The 19,142-nt window shown below is 43.2% G+C and overlaps 1 protein-coding gene across 1 annotated transcript in view; it reads left to right on the forward strand.

Moving 5' to 3' along the window:
* LOC123751843 (uncharacterized) overlaps positions 1-19,142 on the forward strand; it is a 155,831-nt gene that overhangs the window by 116,503 nt on the left and 20,186 nt on the right. The window contains exon 2 of the mRNA XM_069328641.1: positions 5,129-6,875. Coding sequence (XP_069184742.1) covers positions 5,131-6,875 — 1,745 coding nt within the window. The 5' untranslated portion in view covers positions 5,129-5,130. The remainder of the gene's footprint in view (positions 1-5,128; positions 6,876-19,142) is intronic.

Here is a 19,142-nt window from a genome sequence, read left to right on the forward strand (position 1 = left end):
AGTCATGTTATTCCATCCTTTACTTTCTCTAGTTTCCCCTCGGTGAGGATACTGAGGTGTTTTGAGGTGAGGCTTTGTGTTTGGTGCTTGTCTGATAAAGTATTGCGTTCTGTCGACTCGCTTGTCCAGATTACTAATTATTTCATGATTGTTTTCCAATTGCATGTGTGACGCTCGAGTTAATTTATTAGTGCGCGCAGCCGGTGACAAATAAGTTGTCTCGTCTACTCAATCAGATCTTTTTTCTGTATCCTCACAACCGTTTTCCGTCTCATAACTCTGCACTTTTTTCGATTTACGCCGAGAAGCCATTAATCCAAACCTCTCTTCTTATAAAAAAAAGTAGCATTTTGACGTTTACTTAATTGTCGTAATAGAAAATAGAAGCGGCTCGAGAAATTGACATTCGGGCCCGTTTTCTATTTTGGGTCCTCTGGTAGGTTAGGATAAAGGCACTTTAGTACGACAGTTTCTTGACGTCGGAAAACCTTAGAAGAACAGGCTGTGTATCCATCCATCTCTCCAGTTTGTCCTGATTTTCATTGAACATTCTGAAGTCCTCCTCTGTTCCGACTCGACTAATCAGTTTTGCAGTGTATATAAACAGTGACATGTCCAATTCTGCTTTTTTTCAATTTAGGTTTTGCCATACCAGGAAGAGCTACGATTTCTGCGCCACTATGCTTGCAACTCCCTCTCTTTTCTCATCTCTTTCCTTTCTCTACAACTGCTACTGCTTCTCTCTCTCTCTCTCTCTCTCTCTCTCTCTCTCTCTCTCTCTCTCTCTCTCTCTCTCTCTCTCTCTCTCTCTCTCTATCTCTCTCTCTCTCTCTCTCTCTCTCTCTCTCTCTCTCTCTCTCTCTCTCTCTCTCTCTCTCTCTCTCTCTCTCTCTCTATCTCTCTCTCTCTCTCTCTCTCTCTCTCTCTCTCTCTCTCTCTCTCTCTCTCTCTCTCTCTCTCTCTCTCTCTCTCTCTCTCTCTCTCTCTCTCTCTCTTTATCAATATTCACCTCACATTCTCATTCAACCGCATCTCGTAAACCAAGATATATCTTGAACCACTCTCGTCAGAATTACCTCCAAGGCCAAATTACAATTGATTGGAGTCTTAAACGTCAGATCAATTGCAACTGGGAATGGCGTGAGAGGCAGTTTACGAGCCCCGCTGCGGCCAAAACGTTTCCTCCCTCGCGTGACAAGGGAACGTTTTCCAGGGGTGTGTGTGTATATACTCACCTAGTTGTGCTTGCGGGGGGGTTGAACTTCGGCTTTTTGGTCCCGCCTCTCAACTGTCCATCAACTGGAAGTGTGTGAGTGTGTGGACTCATCTAGATGCACTTCCCAAGATATTCATATAATATATATCAACATATGTCGTATCTAATAGCCAGAACGCACTACTTGGCCTAGTATGCAAGGCCCGATTTGTCTGATAGGCAAAGTGATTTTCGTTATTTAAAAAAAAATGTTTTATTTGAATTAATATTATTATATTAGGAACATGAATTACTGACTTAGTTATGTTAGTTCCGGTTAGGTTAAGATAAGTTAGGTTAGGTTTGGTTATATTTCTACGTTAGTTTTAACTAAAAAATGAACTAAAATATATATACATATACATATATATATATATATATATATATATATATATATATATATATATATATATATATATATATATATATATATATATATATGTGTGTGTGTGTGTATATCACGAAAATAAACACGTGATTAAGAATGTGACAATGTCAGACCACGGAGGAAAAAATGAAACAGGAAATTTCCTTAAGTACTTTCGTATATTAAATATTTGGACCTTCTGAAGATGTATTTAATATACGAAAGTACTTAAGGAAATTTCCTGTTTCATTCTTCCGTGGTCTGACATTGTCATATATATATATATATATATATATATATATATATATATATATATATATATATATATATATATATATATATATATATATATATATATATATGAGCTAGGATAAGGCATTAACTCTCGGTGGTTCGTAGGCCTAAGGGTCCGGGTTCGATGCTCGGCGGAGGTGGAAACAAATGACCAAGGTTTCTTTTATCCTGATGTCTCTGTTCACGTAGCAGTGAATAGGTACCTGGGAGTTAGACAGCTGCTACGGGCTGCTTCCTGGGTATGTATATGTGTGTGTGAAAAATAGGCTTAAGGACTTGCCCGAATTTCAAATTTCAGGATTTCTGCGAGTTGCACCTTTGGTATCTCATTCCAGACTTTCCTTCCCAATTAGGCGTGATTGATTCATTTGTAAATCAGATACGTGGGCGGTAATCTGAATGCATTTAAATTTGGCAAACATTTATAAGTTGAATCCATTGTAAATTAAGCAAACATTTATAAGTTGAATCCATTGTAAATTAAGCAAACATTTATAAGTTGAATCCATTGTAAATTAGGCAACCATTTCCAACCAGAATGTATTATAAATTTGCTCATATCTCGATGTTAGGAAGAAGATGAACCGAACATCGCGATAAAGAGATGAGTGGCTCGACCCAAAGGAGAAAGAGATCGACCTAAGGGAGAAAGAGAGAATGATCGACCCAAGGGAGAGAGAAAGAGAGAGAGAGAGAGAATGATCGACCCAAGGAAGAAAGGGAGGGATCAATCCAAGTATGATTACGGTGCCGTCCTTGTTATGTCTCACAGTTTGATGATACTAGCTATAAGGCTTGGATCGTGGGTTGTAGTTCGATAAGTGTGACGCGGGATGTAGTGTGAGACTCAGACGGGTGGCTTCGTCTCTTCATCTCTCACATGTTGACTGTCTTACTGAGTGTTGTTTAATTAATATGACTAGGTTGTTATTTTCTGGATCTCTTTGGTCCTCCATATTTCTAAGTGACTCTCTCTCTCTCTCTCTCTCTCTCTCTCTCTCTCTCTCTCTCTCTCTCTCTCTCTCTCTCTCTCTCTCTCTCTCTCTCTCTCTCTCTCTCCCTCTCTCTCTCTCTCTCTTGTCATCCTATTGTTCTATGGTTATCCTACTGTTCTTTGATTATCCCTCTGTTCTATGGTCACCCTACTGTTCTATGGTCAACCTACTGTTCTGTGGTTCCATCCTGTTTTGTGATCATCCTGTTCTGTGATCATCCTTTTCTGTGATCACCCTGTTCTGTCATCATCCTGTTCTGTAGTCAAACTGTTCTGTGAACATCATACTGTACTGTGGTCATCCTATTTGTCTGTGATCAACCTTTTGGTCTGTGGTCAGCCTCCCGTCGGTGAGAAGTGGGAATGATTTGGAGAACCTGCTCGAGAACCTGAGAGGTGGTACTCGAGCAGGTCCTCGAGTTGTTCCAGTGTGGTCCTCATGTTGGAACTCTCTACTGCAGTTCTATTTTTTATATTTTGTTTACGTTTTATGATATAATTATTAAAAAAAAGAGTGTATTCTTTTCCATTTCGCCTTACTCATCGTCAATTCTTCTTAGTTTTAAAATTTACTAAAAGCCTCAAACCTTTTATTATATAATATATAAATTATTACAAAAATTGATGGGTTATACAGTGAGATCGAACTCAAGTCACTGGTCTCCACCCCAAACACATGCATTTCGTCTCATCGATACATCACTTTCTAATGCGTTCAGTGTGTAACAAAAATATAAAAAAAAAAAAAAAATAGCTTTGATCACGGAAGAAGAATCCAGATCGCTTAAATAAACGCAAACAAGTGGTTACTGAGCCCCAAACAAGGTGGGGTAGATAATTAAGAGTGGACGAGACTTATGGTCCTCTTGAAAACGCAAACAACTGCGATTCAAAGAGAATAGCAGGATGTGAAAAGGTAGTTACGTTACAACAATGGTGTGGTGCGGGCTATACAATCTGGCTTTTGTGGGGAAGGCAGGACGCTGTGTGAATAGTGCCTATTATGGCAGCTGACAGATAAGGAGATTCCCGCACTGAGGCAGAGAGGCAGTCGTAGACAGACACAGCCACAGACATAAAGCGAGGGAGGGAGACAAACACACACACACACACACCCTCAAACAAATAGAGAAAACATACACTGATAGTGATAGACACATTGCAGGGTACAAATAGTAAATACGCAAAACAGACACAGAGAACTGACCGATGCACACACAGCCAGCCAAAGAGAGAGAGAGACACACACACACAGACTGGAGTGGAATTAAGGCATAGTGAATATTAGAGAGGAATAATTCATTTTATTATAGTGAGGAATTCAGCCTCACAATTAAAAATATTATTGTATGTGTTTAAAAAACGTTAAAAAGAGTATATTTATACAGTGATGTCTATCTATTAGTATGCACTATAGCTCTTAGGTTACTCAATAATTAATGGATTGGTTGATAGTTCTTTCCAGGGGTGTACTGAATTCAAGATCAGTTTTTATTTGTACCGGTAGTTGTTGTCCCTCAGGACAACAGTGAATTGTAGAATCCACTTCACTTCAACAAGTGAAGTGGATTCAGGTTGTATGATTGATTTGCCCCGTCAATAACGTTCAACTGTTCGACCTTGAAAATCTTCTGCGTAGTGCAAGTCTACGTCGTCCGCTCAAAGGTTTGATTGCTGTGTGACAGAGCAGGTTGGGCACGTTTTCTTTCGCCCGATTCCTCTGTTCGCTTAGCAGTACATATAGATACCCAGTAGTTAAACAGTTGTTATGGGTTTCACATTGGGGAAGGTCAATCGTTGGCCGAGGGGAGACCTCGATAAGCACTAGGCTTCCAGTCCCAGAAAAAGAGGAAACCAAACCATTTAGCTACCATCTTCTTATCTTAGGATTACCTGTTGTTATGGTTTCTGTTATATAGTCACCTAATCCTTCAAAATCTGGCACTGAGAGCACCTCGAATGTCAAGTCCTGACTGATCAATAGGGGCCACTCCCTCTCTTCTTTCAATTTCCTGTCTTTCAACATCGTAGTCTTGGGAAACAAAACCTGACTTTTGTTTCTGCAAGTGCAATTAAATTCTAAGTTCTTCTCATTTGTCCATTCCTTGAGTTCGATTTCCTTCTTTGTGGTTTCAACTGGAAACAATACCATTATGTGGTTAATTGATCCCACATTGCCAGTTGCCAACACTAATCAATTCTCTTTCTTCCCCGTCAGGGATGATGACGCTGGAGCAGGAGCGAGACCATCCCAAGGGGGCCACTGGCGGCGAGGCAGCCTTCCCCGCCCACCCGAGTCTGCAGGCCACTCTGCAACCTGCACTAGACCTCCCGCGGGGTACCCACCCGCAGCTCTCACCCAAGGTCATGAAGCCTACCAGTCACTTCGCTCGTAGGTCCAGGACCCCCGTCAGGCAGTTACAAGTGGACGCCGATACTGTCCTGCCCCAGACCGTCACCCACGAGTCTCCGTCCTTGCTGGGGACGACACGCCATGGCCAGAGGTCAGCCAAATTACAAAGGGCCTCACCAATACAGGGTCATAGGTCACCGCTGGGGAAGAGGTCCACGCACGGACATAGCCACAAGCACGGGTCAGGGGGTGGGATGAAGGGTCCCTCAGATCAGGGCAGCAGGAGAGGCAGTGAGACAGGCGTGGCTCAAAAGCAGAAAAAATTTGCCTTCGAGGTTGTGGTGCCACCGCTGCCGCCGCCCCCTGACCCCAGGGCACAGTGCCGCGTCCATCCCCAGCCCTCCAGTGTCGACAGCGCCGAGAGCGTTAACCTGATGGATCTCTCCAGTGATACTGAACAAGGTGTCGGCAGTGTAGACGTAGCCTCGTCGTCCCCTACGGACGACCAGAACATGGAAGTAGTATACAGCGGTGTCCCGTCGCACCCCAGGACGGCCGTCACCCCCCTCGCCTCCCCAGTGTGGGCAACAAACACAATCACCCCAGCAGCATATCACAGCAAATCTCCCACGGCCGTCGTCTCGCCCTCTAGAGTCCCAGCCATCACCGGCGGCTCCTCCCCCAGAAGGGGAGCCTCTCCGACAGTCCTGTCCCCTGTAGTAGTGAGCATGTCCATCGTCGGAGGAATAAGCCCGGTGGACACGCTGCCCCTGCTAGAGCCCGTGGACATACCCTGTGACGTGCCCATGAACACCGGGGACACTGTCCCCCTCCTGGGCTCCTCTCTTGACGAGGACTCATCACACTCATCACAGGAGCCAAGACCGAAGGACTTTAGGAACATCATGTCCATAGGGCCGCTGCACCTGGCTAAGCCGGCCCTGACGCCGGAGCCCACCAGCGTCTGTGCCTTCGTCAGCCCGGCCCCCTCCGTCTCCGCCCTGCAGATCACCGAGAATTCTTCCATTGGCACAACTGGCCGGCCCAAAGGGGGGAAGACGCTCTCCCTTTTGGGGTTATCCCCAGCTTGTCTGGGGTCCCCGGGGGTCGGGCCGCGGGACGTCACCCAGGAGAGACCGGATGTGACGTCCCCAACCCAGAGGCAGGGTATCACCTCCCCAGCACCACTCTCCACCCCTGATCTCCGGGTGGACATGTTCGAGGCCGACTACCCTGGGGAGGGGTGGCTGGCAGGCAGCATGGAGACCAACATGGAGCTGGGGTCGCCGACGCTCCTGCCATCCGGCTTTCCGGCCATCACCCCCGACGACCTCACGCCCGCAGAGCTCCACGAATTCGACATGAAGTACGGATCGCCTCACCACGCGCGCTCGCGCTCCATCAAGTCGCTCGCGCGCCCCACCCTGCTCGCCCTGCCGCTCGAGCGACCGCGCCTCACCTCTCTCCCTGTCAATGGCGGCGACGAAGACGACGACGATTACTACCGCCTCAGACACTTCTCCATCACAGGTCGTCGCATCGTCAACCGCGGCGACTCCTTCAAGTCGCGACGGACGCGTTCCAACACCAGCGTGGCCTCCGACGCCTCCAGGTGAGTTACTGTTACCTGTTTAATTAACGTATCTGTGCTTCTACGGCCCTTTTCCCAGAACATTCGTCCCATATGTTCGGTTTGGCAAGATCACCAGAACACGTTGGCTCAAAATACCAAATCGACAATTGGTCATTATTCTAACCCTTGTAATCAGTGTTACTTTCGTGATATTTTGCCAAACTTTGCGTATGTGATAGTGTTTTGACGACCTAAATCATGTGATGTTTGCTGAGAACAGGTTGGCTTCTGCAGGTCTCCTCCCTCCTCTCACCTCTCACAGCTCTCCTCTCACCTCTCACAGCTCTCCTCTCACTGTGTATAAATGCAAGCATTAACTCCTTACACTGTGTGTGTGTGTGTGTGTGTGTCCACGCACGCACACACACACACGTGTATCTCGCCCTGTTTGTCATTATATGTTGATGGAAGCTTTGTTTCCTATTGTTCTTGCTGCTGCTATTGTTGTTTGATATATTGTTTGCTACTGCCTTTTCTGTTGTATGATTTGTTGTTTGCTATCGTTCTTGCCACTGCTTTGTTGTTTGAGTGATTGCTTGTTAGTGTTGCCTGACGCTCTGGGTTTTCTCCTCCGTTCACTAGATGTTAATGTATGTGTTATTTGACTGCATGTTTGTCGTCATTCATTCAACGCCCTCTGGCTTCAAGACTTTGTTTACTGGTTTGAATTCCTCCAACTCGTTCTGCGCTAAACGGGCTGTTCGTGCTGGCCGTTCTCTCTCTGTTTACCGATACGTTGAAAACGCAGCGGTTTGACCTAGAAATCTACGAGCCCAAGCGGCTTATCTAAACCTGTTGAAGCCGATACTTTGAAAACGTTCATTTACGTTGCTTTACTTGTTACTAATACGTCGTATCTTAGACGGATTGGTAGATTCCTTTAAAAAAATTAATCCAAATACGACGTTTCGGATGACAGGACGCGTCGACGTTTGTGTGTTAATTAACAGTAAAGTAACAGTAATTAACAGAAATAAACAGTAAAGTTTCCGAATACTTGCTAATTACAGCATATAGATCTTAATATCTTCCTTAAATTACCTAAAAGTTCTTATGGGCTGTGAGGAGATATCCCAATGCAATAGGACTGGACGGTACAGCGACGAGCTTGCTAATAACCGAGTCGGCGTTCGATTCCCGATGGTGGAAGTGGTTGGGCCCCGCGTCTGCCTTCCCCCCCTTCCTCTATCGTTATAGCTCGCCTCCTTTTTCCTTATATCCCGTCCATGTGTTATATAGAGCCGGATTGGCTTAGCGCTTTCTCCTCACAATTACCTTAGCTTACCTATCACCTGATAATTACTTTTCTTATCAGGTGTTGTCTTCCCTTCTCCACAATTGTCTTAAGTAGTATATTGCTTTTTTTTCTTGTGTTTAACCGTTTTATTTTTGTGTTTTTTTTTTTTTTGTTACTGTTTGTTCTTCATAGTTCTCTTTTTATTTCTCGGCAAATACACAGCCGAACGAGAGCGTTTGTTTGTTTGTTTGACGTTATTACGCTATTGTTACGGCGTGTGTTTGTTGGGGTGTGGTGCGTGTGTTTGTTGGGGGTGTGTGTGTTTGCTTGCTGTGACAGGCGAGTGTTCATTCTAGTACTCACCTATTTGTACTCACCTAGTTTGTGCTTGTGGGGGTTGAATTCTGGCTCTTTGGTCCCGCCTCTCAACTGTCAATCAACTGGTGATACGGGTTCCTGCCTGACTGTTCAAGCGAGTGCCTTGTTACAATATAAGAGAGTGCCTTGTTACAATACAAGAGAGTGCCTTGTTACAATACAAGAGAGTGCCTTGTTACAATACAAGAGAGTGCCTTGTTACAATACAAGAGAGTGCCTTGTTCTTGTATCTGTGTTGTGCCTTCAGCCATTGGCATTTTTCTTAGGTTTATCTTCCCCGTGTATCTTGGCTTCATCAGTCCGCATGTGTCATGACTTAACCCGTATGCGTGTATCTTCGATTTGTACAACCGCGAGTGTCTTGACTTCATCCGGCCACATGTTTACTGACCGCATGCGACCTGACCGCATCCGCAGCCGGTTGTTTTCAAGAGTTGGCACGTGTCTTGGCACGTGTCTTGGCACGTGTCTTGGCACGTGCTGGCACGTGTTTCATCCATGGGTGTCTTTCAGAACATACACAATGGCATACACTAGCTCTAATTTGAATATCACCCTTTGGGGGGGGTTGAGTATACACACCTGAGCTTCGTATTGTCCTCGAGATCGCTGGAACATTGCAAACGGCAGACACAGTGACCTACACACAAGCGAACAGCATAACTGAAGCGCTGTATTGATTCAAAGTTAGATATCAAATCCCAATATGGTTAGAAGTGAGAAATGAGTAGGTGAGGGTGGAAACACAGCTTGCACTCCATAGTGTAAACTCACAGAGATAGCTAAACATCCCGTACCAACCCCTGTATGTAGTTACAGGTTGTTCTAAACAGACTGTAAACCAGCCTGTAAACACCGTGTACTGTTAATGGTTTTATTATTATATTAGTTTTAAAAAACTGCATAATATGTTTTTTATTAAAGCGTTCTTTGTGTCCATGCCGAGCATCAAAAGATTTGTTGAACTCAGTGTGTGGAAATAACATCACATCAGAGTTTGATTGCCAGTTTGTCTCATTAACGTGTCTCCACAAGGACAATTGGAACTGACAAATGCACCAAAGATTCTTATAGTTGGTCAGAAGCTGTTGGGTGACTGTCTATCGACACTCGGGTGAATTCTTTGGTAGATTTAGTCCCCCACCACGGGGTCAGCGTGACCCGTGGCCAGTTGCCCAGAGTGACACGCTGCCAATCGCGCTGGTCGTGATTAAGAGGCCAATTAAGGGCTCTTTATATATATTGGCTTCACGACGGTGTCTGAATCCAGTGATTATTGCAAATAAGCATCTATCAGCATTATTGATCAAGCATATCTAGAAAAGATATATGTGCATTGTTATATATATATATATATATATATATATATATATATATATATATATATATATATATATATATATATATATATATTCCCTCAGATTCACCAGGAAATTATTGTTTAATTACGTAAGATATGTGATAACTCTAATTTAGCGTGGCATTGCAGATCAATAATTAAGTGTAGCGATTGCAATGAGTAATTTCGTGGAACCAGTGCCGTTAATTATTTCTTTCTCTGGACAAGTGATTAGAGTAATTAGGTAGGACTGTTGGTAAAGAACATTAAGTGCGTAATTAGAAACAGATAATTGCATGATATAGCTGTTAATTTGATATCCAACTTCGTAATTACTAATAATATCCTACAAGATAATGAAACCTTCCAATTGAAATTTGAAAAATCCCAATCAGATTGAAAATTTATAGTCTTATCAAAAACAAATTACAGGAGTTTAAAAGTAACTAGCTCTTCATCGCTGATTTTCAGTCATCATTCGTAATACTATTACACAAATATTACATCAGACAATTAATACAAACAAGGAAATGAGCATTAATTCAAGATAAAAATATGCAAATGATAGGTATAAATAAGAGTATAATTATACTAGTGATTAAAAGTATGATTATAATCTTTACCTTTAAAAAAGGTCTGTCTGTCTGTCTGTCTGTCTAGGGTCGTAGGTCAGACGCTCCGGGCAAACTATGTGGAATTTTGCAATGTGATTTGTGAATGCATGTCGAAGGTCATAGGATGGTTGGGGTCGACGTTCCCCCCCCCCCCCCCCATGCCCCCATTTTAAGAAGGATAGTCTCCTATTTTGAATTCCAGCAACTCCTCTGACATGTGAACTGTGGAGTTGAATGTCCGTAGAGTGTTTCAGATGTTTTCCTTTATTTATAAGCCATTATCGGCGTTGAATCAATGTTAATAAGGTCGATAACATTGATTCAGTGTTACTCAAGCATGTTTTAACCACTGCACAGTGGGTATAATATCCTTGACATATTATGATAGTTCATCGTTGCTTTAACGTTGAATTTCCGTTGAATTAAAGTTGGATCACCAAAATAAAGTTAGGGACCAAGGCGTTAATGAGTGAGGGAGAGAGAGAGAGGAAGGGAGGGAAGAATGGGGCAAGAGGGGGAGTGGGAGAGATACAGAGACGGAGCGATAAAGAGAAAGCGAGGGAGAAAGAGGAGTGGTAGGAGAGTGAGAGAGAGAGACACTGTATTGTCTGCTGGAAGTAAATTAGTAAAATAACCCGAAGGTCGAAGAAAGCAAGATATATATATATATATATATATATATATATATATATATATATATATATATATATATATATATATATATATATATATATGCATGAGTTCATATTCCCTGTAGAATTGTTTACATTGTATTGGTTAAAAATATTAAACAAAACAAAAGAATTAGAAAAATGAAAAGTATATGAAACAGGAACTAAAAAAAAAAGAGAAGAATCAATAAAGACAGAGGTGGAAAAGGAGGAAGAGGAAGGTGAGGATGAAGACAAAGAAGAAGAATAAGAATAGGGGGGAAAAGACGATAAGAAATATGAAGAAAACAAGAATAAAGAACAAAACAATAACAAAGAACAACAAGAACACCCATCAGTCTTGTGTTGCTTCAACATCATCTCAGAGATTAGCGGAGTTCTCCTTCAAGTTTGGTATTTTCTTTGTCAAATGGAAAGAAAGTTTGTTTTTTTTAGTTTGTGGTTCAAGAATATATATATATATATATTTTACCTCGATCGGAGGACTTCAATGCCTGTTTCTTTATTATTTAATAAAGAGACAGATGCTAGCTTATTATTAACTAGATGGAGTACTAGACTGTGGTCGAGGGCTTTTCTTCTCTCTCACCCTCCCCCTCCCTTTCTCTCACTTCTCTTCTCTTATCACTCCTCTCATTTCTACCCATCTCTCTCTGTCTGTCTGTCTCTCTCTCTCTCTCTCTCTCTCTCTCTCTCTCTCTCTCTCTCTCTCTCTCTCTCTCTCTCTCTCTCTCTCTCTCTCTCTCTCTCTCTCTCTCTCTTTCTCTCTCTCTCTCTGGCTGAGGCTTTTAGCTTGTTGGAACCTTTCTCTAGACCATCCCTCAGGGAGGGAATTGTGAAGGGTATAACACCACGGGAGGAGATGTTGCCTGGGAGGAGTAGGGGGAGAGAGAAGTGTATTAAGGGCGCTTTAAAGTCAGGGCGAAGGAGGGATTAGGGAGGAGTAAGAAATGCAATAAAAGGGAGTAACTGGGAAAGGGGATAAGAAAGGGACGGGAGAGAAGAAGAGAGATGTTGGTGATTGGAGGAAAGGGTTGTGGGTGGAGGAGTTATGTAGGCATGGAGGAATGGGTTATGAAGGTATGTAGGCATGGAACGATGAGTTATAGGAACATGTTGGCATGTAGGGAAGGGAGGGTTGTGGTGCTGTGTGCGCATAAATCGAGGAAGCGGAGGGGGAGGTTGATTTGGGAAAGGAGCCCCCCCTAAGAAGGTCAGGGAGGTACCGGAGGTGCATGTAGAGACGAGGGAGAAATCGTAAGGAGAATGTTGCACAAGTAAATAAACAGAAGGGGGACCAGAAGTTCAAGTTCAAGAATGTTTATTGAGATAAGAAAGAAATACATCTCAAAGGGATAGAGTAGCTTAGGCTATTTCTACCCCCCCTGTGGGGGGGGGGACCAGAAGGGGGGGACCTATGGCACTTTCAGAGACATAGAAAGTGAAAGGTGGGGAAAAAGCAGAGGTCTAGAGATAACGTTTTCTGAAGTGTGGTTTGGCCATCTGTTGATGCTGTTGTTGTTTAAGATTTACTACGTGGAACAAAAAAGTTCCAAGTAGCACGGGTTATGGTGAGCCCGTAGTGGACTAGGCCATCAGTCGACTTTGGCCTGGCACTTGCTGACACGAAGACACACGTACTCAGCACACCATTAGTAACTTCCGTGAGGGTGAAGGTAAAGTGTGGTGAGGAGCCCTGACCTGTGAAAACACACTATACCAAGTTAAAAAGATCTCGGAGCGACGTGCTTCCAACAGGTTTCCCTAATTAAAAAAAAATTATTGACTTCCAAGGGCATCAAAAGATATAAAATGATGTAAAGGGAAATTTCATTATACCAGTAACATACGCAAGCACAAGACATGAACTGAAATTAGCACAAGACATGAACTGAAATTAGCACAAGACATGAACTGAAACACTTCTGCAGGAGAAATAGAAGTATATTTTTTTTCTTCGTGAAATCTGTATGAGGTGGAGCTCTCTCTCTCGTATATGACAAATATAGATATTAACATGCCATTAATCACACAGAAGCTGGGCAGCCAGATATTATGTATTTATCTAAATGTCAGCACGTGTTTGAAGCAGTCCGACATATGTTAGATCAAAGGGCTGGTTTCGATCTTTTTTATTACTGGATAGACCGAAACGTCGTGACGTTATTTCCAGGTGTGTGGGTTGCAGGTGTGTCCAAGATTACCTGATGTTTGAATAATAAGATTTATTGGTGATGCATTGTGAGAGTCGAGCACGGGGAAAGAGTGAAGCACTTTCAATGAAGAGTTTTCTCACAGTTACAAGATATGTGTTCCAGTCTTTTCTTATAAAGAGTGGCCAAAGGCTCGTTAATCCAGCCACCAAACCCTCCTGATTGTGTTTGTAAAACACTTGACGAAAGACAAGAAATGTGTATGTTTATCACTCAGAATGTTCGGTAAAATGTTTATTGTTTGTGATGTGTGTCTATATGTGTATGAACACGTTGTACTGAACGGGGTGAGAATAGCTTGAGCTACCCCATCCCTTTGTGTGTATTTATACCTCAGTAAACTTACATGAATTTGAATTTGACGAAAGACTCACGACCGAATACGGTCAAACTTTTGCTGGACAGTCTTTCGATCACTTCCGAGAGGTGGGTTCGAATCCCACCTCTCTAAAAATTTCACCAACGTACAAATAAATAATTGCCAACCAAACCAACACACATAACCTATCCTAGGCCTAACTTTATGCAAAAATGGCTGTATACATTAATATTAGTGTATATTTAAAAGAAAAAATTAGGCTTTTGGTTATACAATGCGTTAGAAAATGAGAAATGCGTCTCTGGAGCTCGCCGCAGCTTGACGCATTAAAAACTGCGCATAGTCTGTGCTTGGGTGTAGAGAAGTTTTTTATTCATAAAGAGAGGGTTTGGAAGCTGGATTACGAACAGTATAGCTAAATGCTCATTGATCTATTTATACATTTATACTGTGTTAAGAGCACTTTGTAACTAAGCACAAAAATTGCATGTGCTTACATTCACTCTTGATCTATTCTCTCTCTCTCTCTCTCTCTCTCTCTCTCTCTCTCTCTCTCTCTCTCTCTCTCTCTCTCTCTCTCTCTCTCTCTCTCTCTCTCTCTCTCTCTCTCTCTCTCTCTCTCTCTCTCTCTCTTCTTCTTCTTCTTCTTCTCTTCCTTTCCTATTCCTCAATCAAAAACATCTTATTCACACTGCTGCCCTATCAAACAGCTGTTCCAGTCTTCAGTGCTGTCGAGAAACGCAGGACGGTGAGCATTGGTGAGGGGAAAAAATACAAACCCCTTTCATCAGTTTTACGATGTATGGTTTTGGTTTAGTTCCCCTTGAGAAGCAAATTCCATTTTTTGTTGCTTCAAAGGATTTTTGCGTTTGATTTCTTATCCAATCAGAAGGAGTTTCTTTTTCTTTTTTTCTTTAAAGCACGTGCTTAATTGCCGCGTTAATTGAAGGTTTCCTCTTCTAACCTAAACGAGTAAGCCGGAGGACTCAACACGGAAAACGGGACAGTACGTCACTTTCGTGAGCCGATTTCATTTCAACTTACGTCCATTTTTGGCCATACGGGCAAACGGGTCAAAAGCGACGTAATATTAAGAGGACGAGTTGGTCCGTGCACGCTCCCATACCCTCACACACACACACACACTCTTCACCCTTATCATTATTACACTCTCTCATTCACTTCGCGCGTTATATTAACGACTCCCAGATATGCACACTTCCGCACTCTATTTAAGTCTATAATGCACTCTTAAACACTCCCTCTCACCCCCTACCCCGGTCTCCCCGGCCCCTCTCACCCCTTCCCCCGTCTCCCCCCTCCTCTCCCCCATCCGGCTGGGCAGGTCCAGCTGGCTGCCTGTGTCTCTTATCTGTGGAAGACAGCAGGGCGGAGAGCTCAGCCTGGGATATGCATAATGCAGAGTTATTGGCGTGTGTCTTGTCACCCTATGTTTACTCTTCTCTCTCTCTCTCTCTCTCTCTCTCTCTCTCTCTCTCTCTCTCTCTCTCTCTCTCTCTCTCTCTCTCTCTCTCTCTCTCTCTCTCTCTCTCTCTCTCTCTCTCTCTCTCTCTCACGCTAAGAATCAGGTGCAAACCGTGTAATCGACCCGTGGTGTTCTAGGCTGAGACTTGAGGCACCAAGAAGAGGAACCGCGTCCCTTCGAAACCCTTGGTTCTCAAAATATAACCCAGAGTCTTGAGATAACATACTCATGGATTTTCTAAATTCAGAACGTGGAACATTCTACTTCAAATGAGTGTAAACGAGAGAACAAATTTGGAAAATCGAGGCCCAAATGAGGAAGAGAAGCCATGAGGAGGAACGCTGTCAGTGTTCGGCTGAGTCGCTCATGGTCGCAGTCCTAAGGGTCCGGGTTCGATTCCCAAATGAAGTAGAAACTAATAGGCATAGGTTCTGTCATCTAATGTCGCTGTTCATATAGCAGTACATAGGTACCTGGGAGATAGACAGCTGCTACGGGCTGCTTCCTGGGGATGTGTGTGTGTGTCTGTGTGAGTGTGTTTGCACGAGAAATATATCGCACATGTGATAAAGAAAAACACATTAGGAGTCAGCACATTAGACAACAGACGGTTAGAAAGGCGGGGCCCAATAGCTAGCAGCTGCGATCCTGAAGGGACAAGTCGTAAATACAAGTAATTAATACACCCCCACACCCCCACACAAACACAACCCCACACACACACACACACAAACACACCCACACAAACACACCCACACAAACACACCCACACAAACACACCCATACACACACACCCACAAACACACCCACACACACACACACACAAACACCCTCCTAAGCTCCACAGTATAAACACATTTCACTCATCCAACAGCCAAAGAGAACTTCAAAGTACAGAACTTAATTAAAAGCAAATAACTTGAATCACATTTTAGTAAAATTGGTCGTTGAGATCTTTGAGAATAAGTCTGTGATGAACCGCCGTTGTGACCAATCCGCTAGAAATTGCTCGTAAAGCTGTCAATCGGTCGTTTGAAAACAAGTTGATGGATATATTTACCCGGGAAGAGGTAATTATAAATTGGTAGCTGAGAATATGTCATTAGAAATTGGCATTGAGAACATTTTCACACCGAAACTGCGGGGGTTGAAAATTGGAATTAGATTCTCTTATTTGTCAGTTAAGATTATTCGCCAGTTACAGTTAATGTGCACATTACACATTCATGCATGCTGTTTATGGTGCTGTTGTCTGTCTGTGTGTGTGGGGGGGGGAGGGAGGAAGGGAAGGTCTGTGCTTATCTCTCTCCGACATAGTGAAACATTCGCCCAAGACTCGCAGTAACGAAACGGCACGAACATACATCAATTGCACGCACGCGCTCACACACACACACAGGACGCCAGAGGCACCGGAGGGCGCCGGTGGCTGTGTGGATAGCACGCTGGACACGTAATCCTGTGGCCCGGGTTCGATTCCCGGCGCCGGCGAGAAACAATGGGCAGAGTTTCTTACACTCTGAGGCCCCCCCGCCTGTTACCTAGCAGTAAATAGGTACCTGGGAGTTAGACAGCTGTTACGGGCTGCTTCCTGGGTGTGTGTGTGTGTGTGGGGCGGGGGAACATTACAGTTGATTGACAGTTGAGAGGCGGGCCAAAAGAGCAGAGCTCAACCCCCGGCAAGAACAACTAGGTGAATACACACACACACACACACACACACACACACACACACACACACACACACACACACACACACACACACACACACACACACTATCGGAGAAAAACACAAATAATCCAAGCACTTACGTGCAATAACAATTTCTCAAGGCGAAATTGTTATATCTCTCTACATGCAACAAATGTGTTGATACACGAACGTGTGTCGATTATTCTCGTTTCTATTCGCTGTGTGAATAGTTACGCATAACTGAATCCTGTTTTTTTTTTTAAATTATTCTTCCATATATATATATATATATATATATATATATATATATATATATATATATATATATATATATATATATATATATATATATATATATATATATATATATATAGCGCAAACCTAAAACAAAACAGCGTGGAAATAACTTTTCAGCATTGTAGAATGTTTTTTTTTCCGATATTATTGAAATTAGTGGTTTTCCGTGCCTCCCTCCCAGTGGTGAACTACTTAAAAATTGGATTGTGGGTACAAGCCAAGTGGCTTGCAAGCCCCTTGTAAGTTCAATATTTATTTATTATTTATTTATTTATTTATATACAAGAAGGTACATTGGGTTTGTGAGAATACATAGCATAGTGCAGTAATTACACTCTTGTAATGCCACTAGTACGCGCAGCGTTTCGGGCAGTAACAATAGGGTTACTAGGGGTGGTGTACCTTGTCGAACTCAAGTGGGTAGTATCTATAACTACAAAACAACCTTCTATCCACAGCGGGGGCTGGATTACCGAGCACTTAGGCAATGTTTACAAGGATTCACAGAGCCCAATCCCATAAAGAGTGCCCAAATGCTTCCCCACTTTCCTGTTTATGACCGATAAGCTGTTTCCACGTGGCTCTCAGGTTATTGCGTTCAACCTCTTTTCGAACAGAGCTTCGCTTACTTCCTCTACGTTCAAATCGCAGCGCTCTAAATGTTACACCCCCCTCGTTACAGGCTAATTAAATACAGTATTTTGAGGACGGGATGAGAGAAGGTTACAGACACGTTCTTTGCATCAATCTTGCAAGTATTACACAGAACAAAACGGAGTCGTCTCTGTTAACGACTTGTCGCAACAACGGGGCCGAAGCTTAGACGACCAACCTACGCATCGGAAAAGGAAGAGACGACGACGTTTCGGTCAGTTCTGGACCATTATCGGTCTGTCCTGGACCTTTATCGGTCCGTTCTGGACCATTATCGATCCGTTCTGGACCAGTATCGGTCCATTCTAGACCATCACTGGTCCGTTCTGGACCATTATCGGTCCGTTCTGGATCATCATCGGTCCATTCTGGACCATTATCGGACCGTCCTGGACCAGTATCGGTCCGTCCTGGACCATTATCGATCCGTCCTGGACCATTATCGATCCATCCTGGACCAGTATCGGTCCGTACTGCACCAGTATTGGTCCGTCCGGACCAATATCGATCCGTTCTGGACCATTATCAAGCCGTGCAATGGTCCAGGACGGACCGCAACGTTGGCACTTCTTTTATATTCAGATGCGCGGGTTGGACTAGGTCGAAGTCACCGGTTCACTGCGTCAAGAGCACTTGAATTCCCCACTTGTTCTTCACGATAACCAAAAGCTGAGTGATATCAGTTATCTTTATTTTTGGTCTGCTTTATTGTATTGTCTTTAATATTTTGTTTCTTCTAAGTTGACGGCCCGCAGCAGACATCAGTGCATGTGCTGCATGGCTTGCCAAATGGATAGCGTGTTTTACCGACTTTTTTCCATTGGTATATTTTTCATTTTACTCGCCTGGAGCGGCCTGTGCGTTACCTTGAATGTTTTAAATGTATGTTTTTTTTCGGATATATTCCACAGGATGGGTCACGTGGGGTGTTGTATTGCATAATTTCCTTCGGGTTAATAAAAGTGAACTGAATATTCTTTAAGTTTGTCAGGATTTTTTTTTTTTACCAGTAATTGCCATTGGGTATGTGCCCAACATGGACGGGTCGGGATTGGTGTCAAAGAAAAGAGTGTCAGGGCACACTGTGTTACCTTCGTCCCCGATGACAAATCTCGCAATACATTCATTATTACCCGAATCTGAATAATTGTTAATATTAATTTTGTAATTTTCGAAACCCTATGATCATGCCAAAATAAAAAAATAAAAATTATATTCATAATATTTACTCCTAAAAAAAAAACTTTGATGACTTAGTTTTCATTCTCTTAGACCTTATGGAAATGTGTACCGTTTGTACATAGACCCGCTCGTTGGGGTCACGTGCGACCACGTTTAGACTGGG

The sequence above is a fragment of the Procambarus clarkii genome, chromosome 21, assembly GCF_040958095.1.
Source record: "Procambarus clarkii isolate CNS0578487 chromosome 21, FALCON_Pclarkii_2.0, whole genome shotgun sequence".
NCBI lineage: Eukaryota > Metazoa > Arthropoda > Malacostraca > Decapoda > Cambaridae > Procambarus > Procambarus clarkii.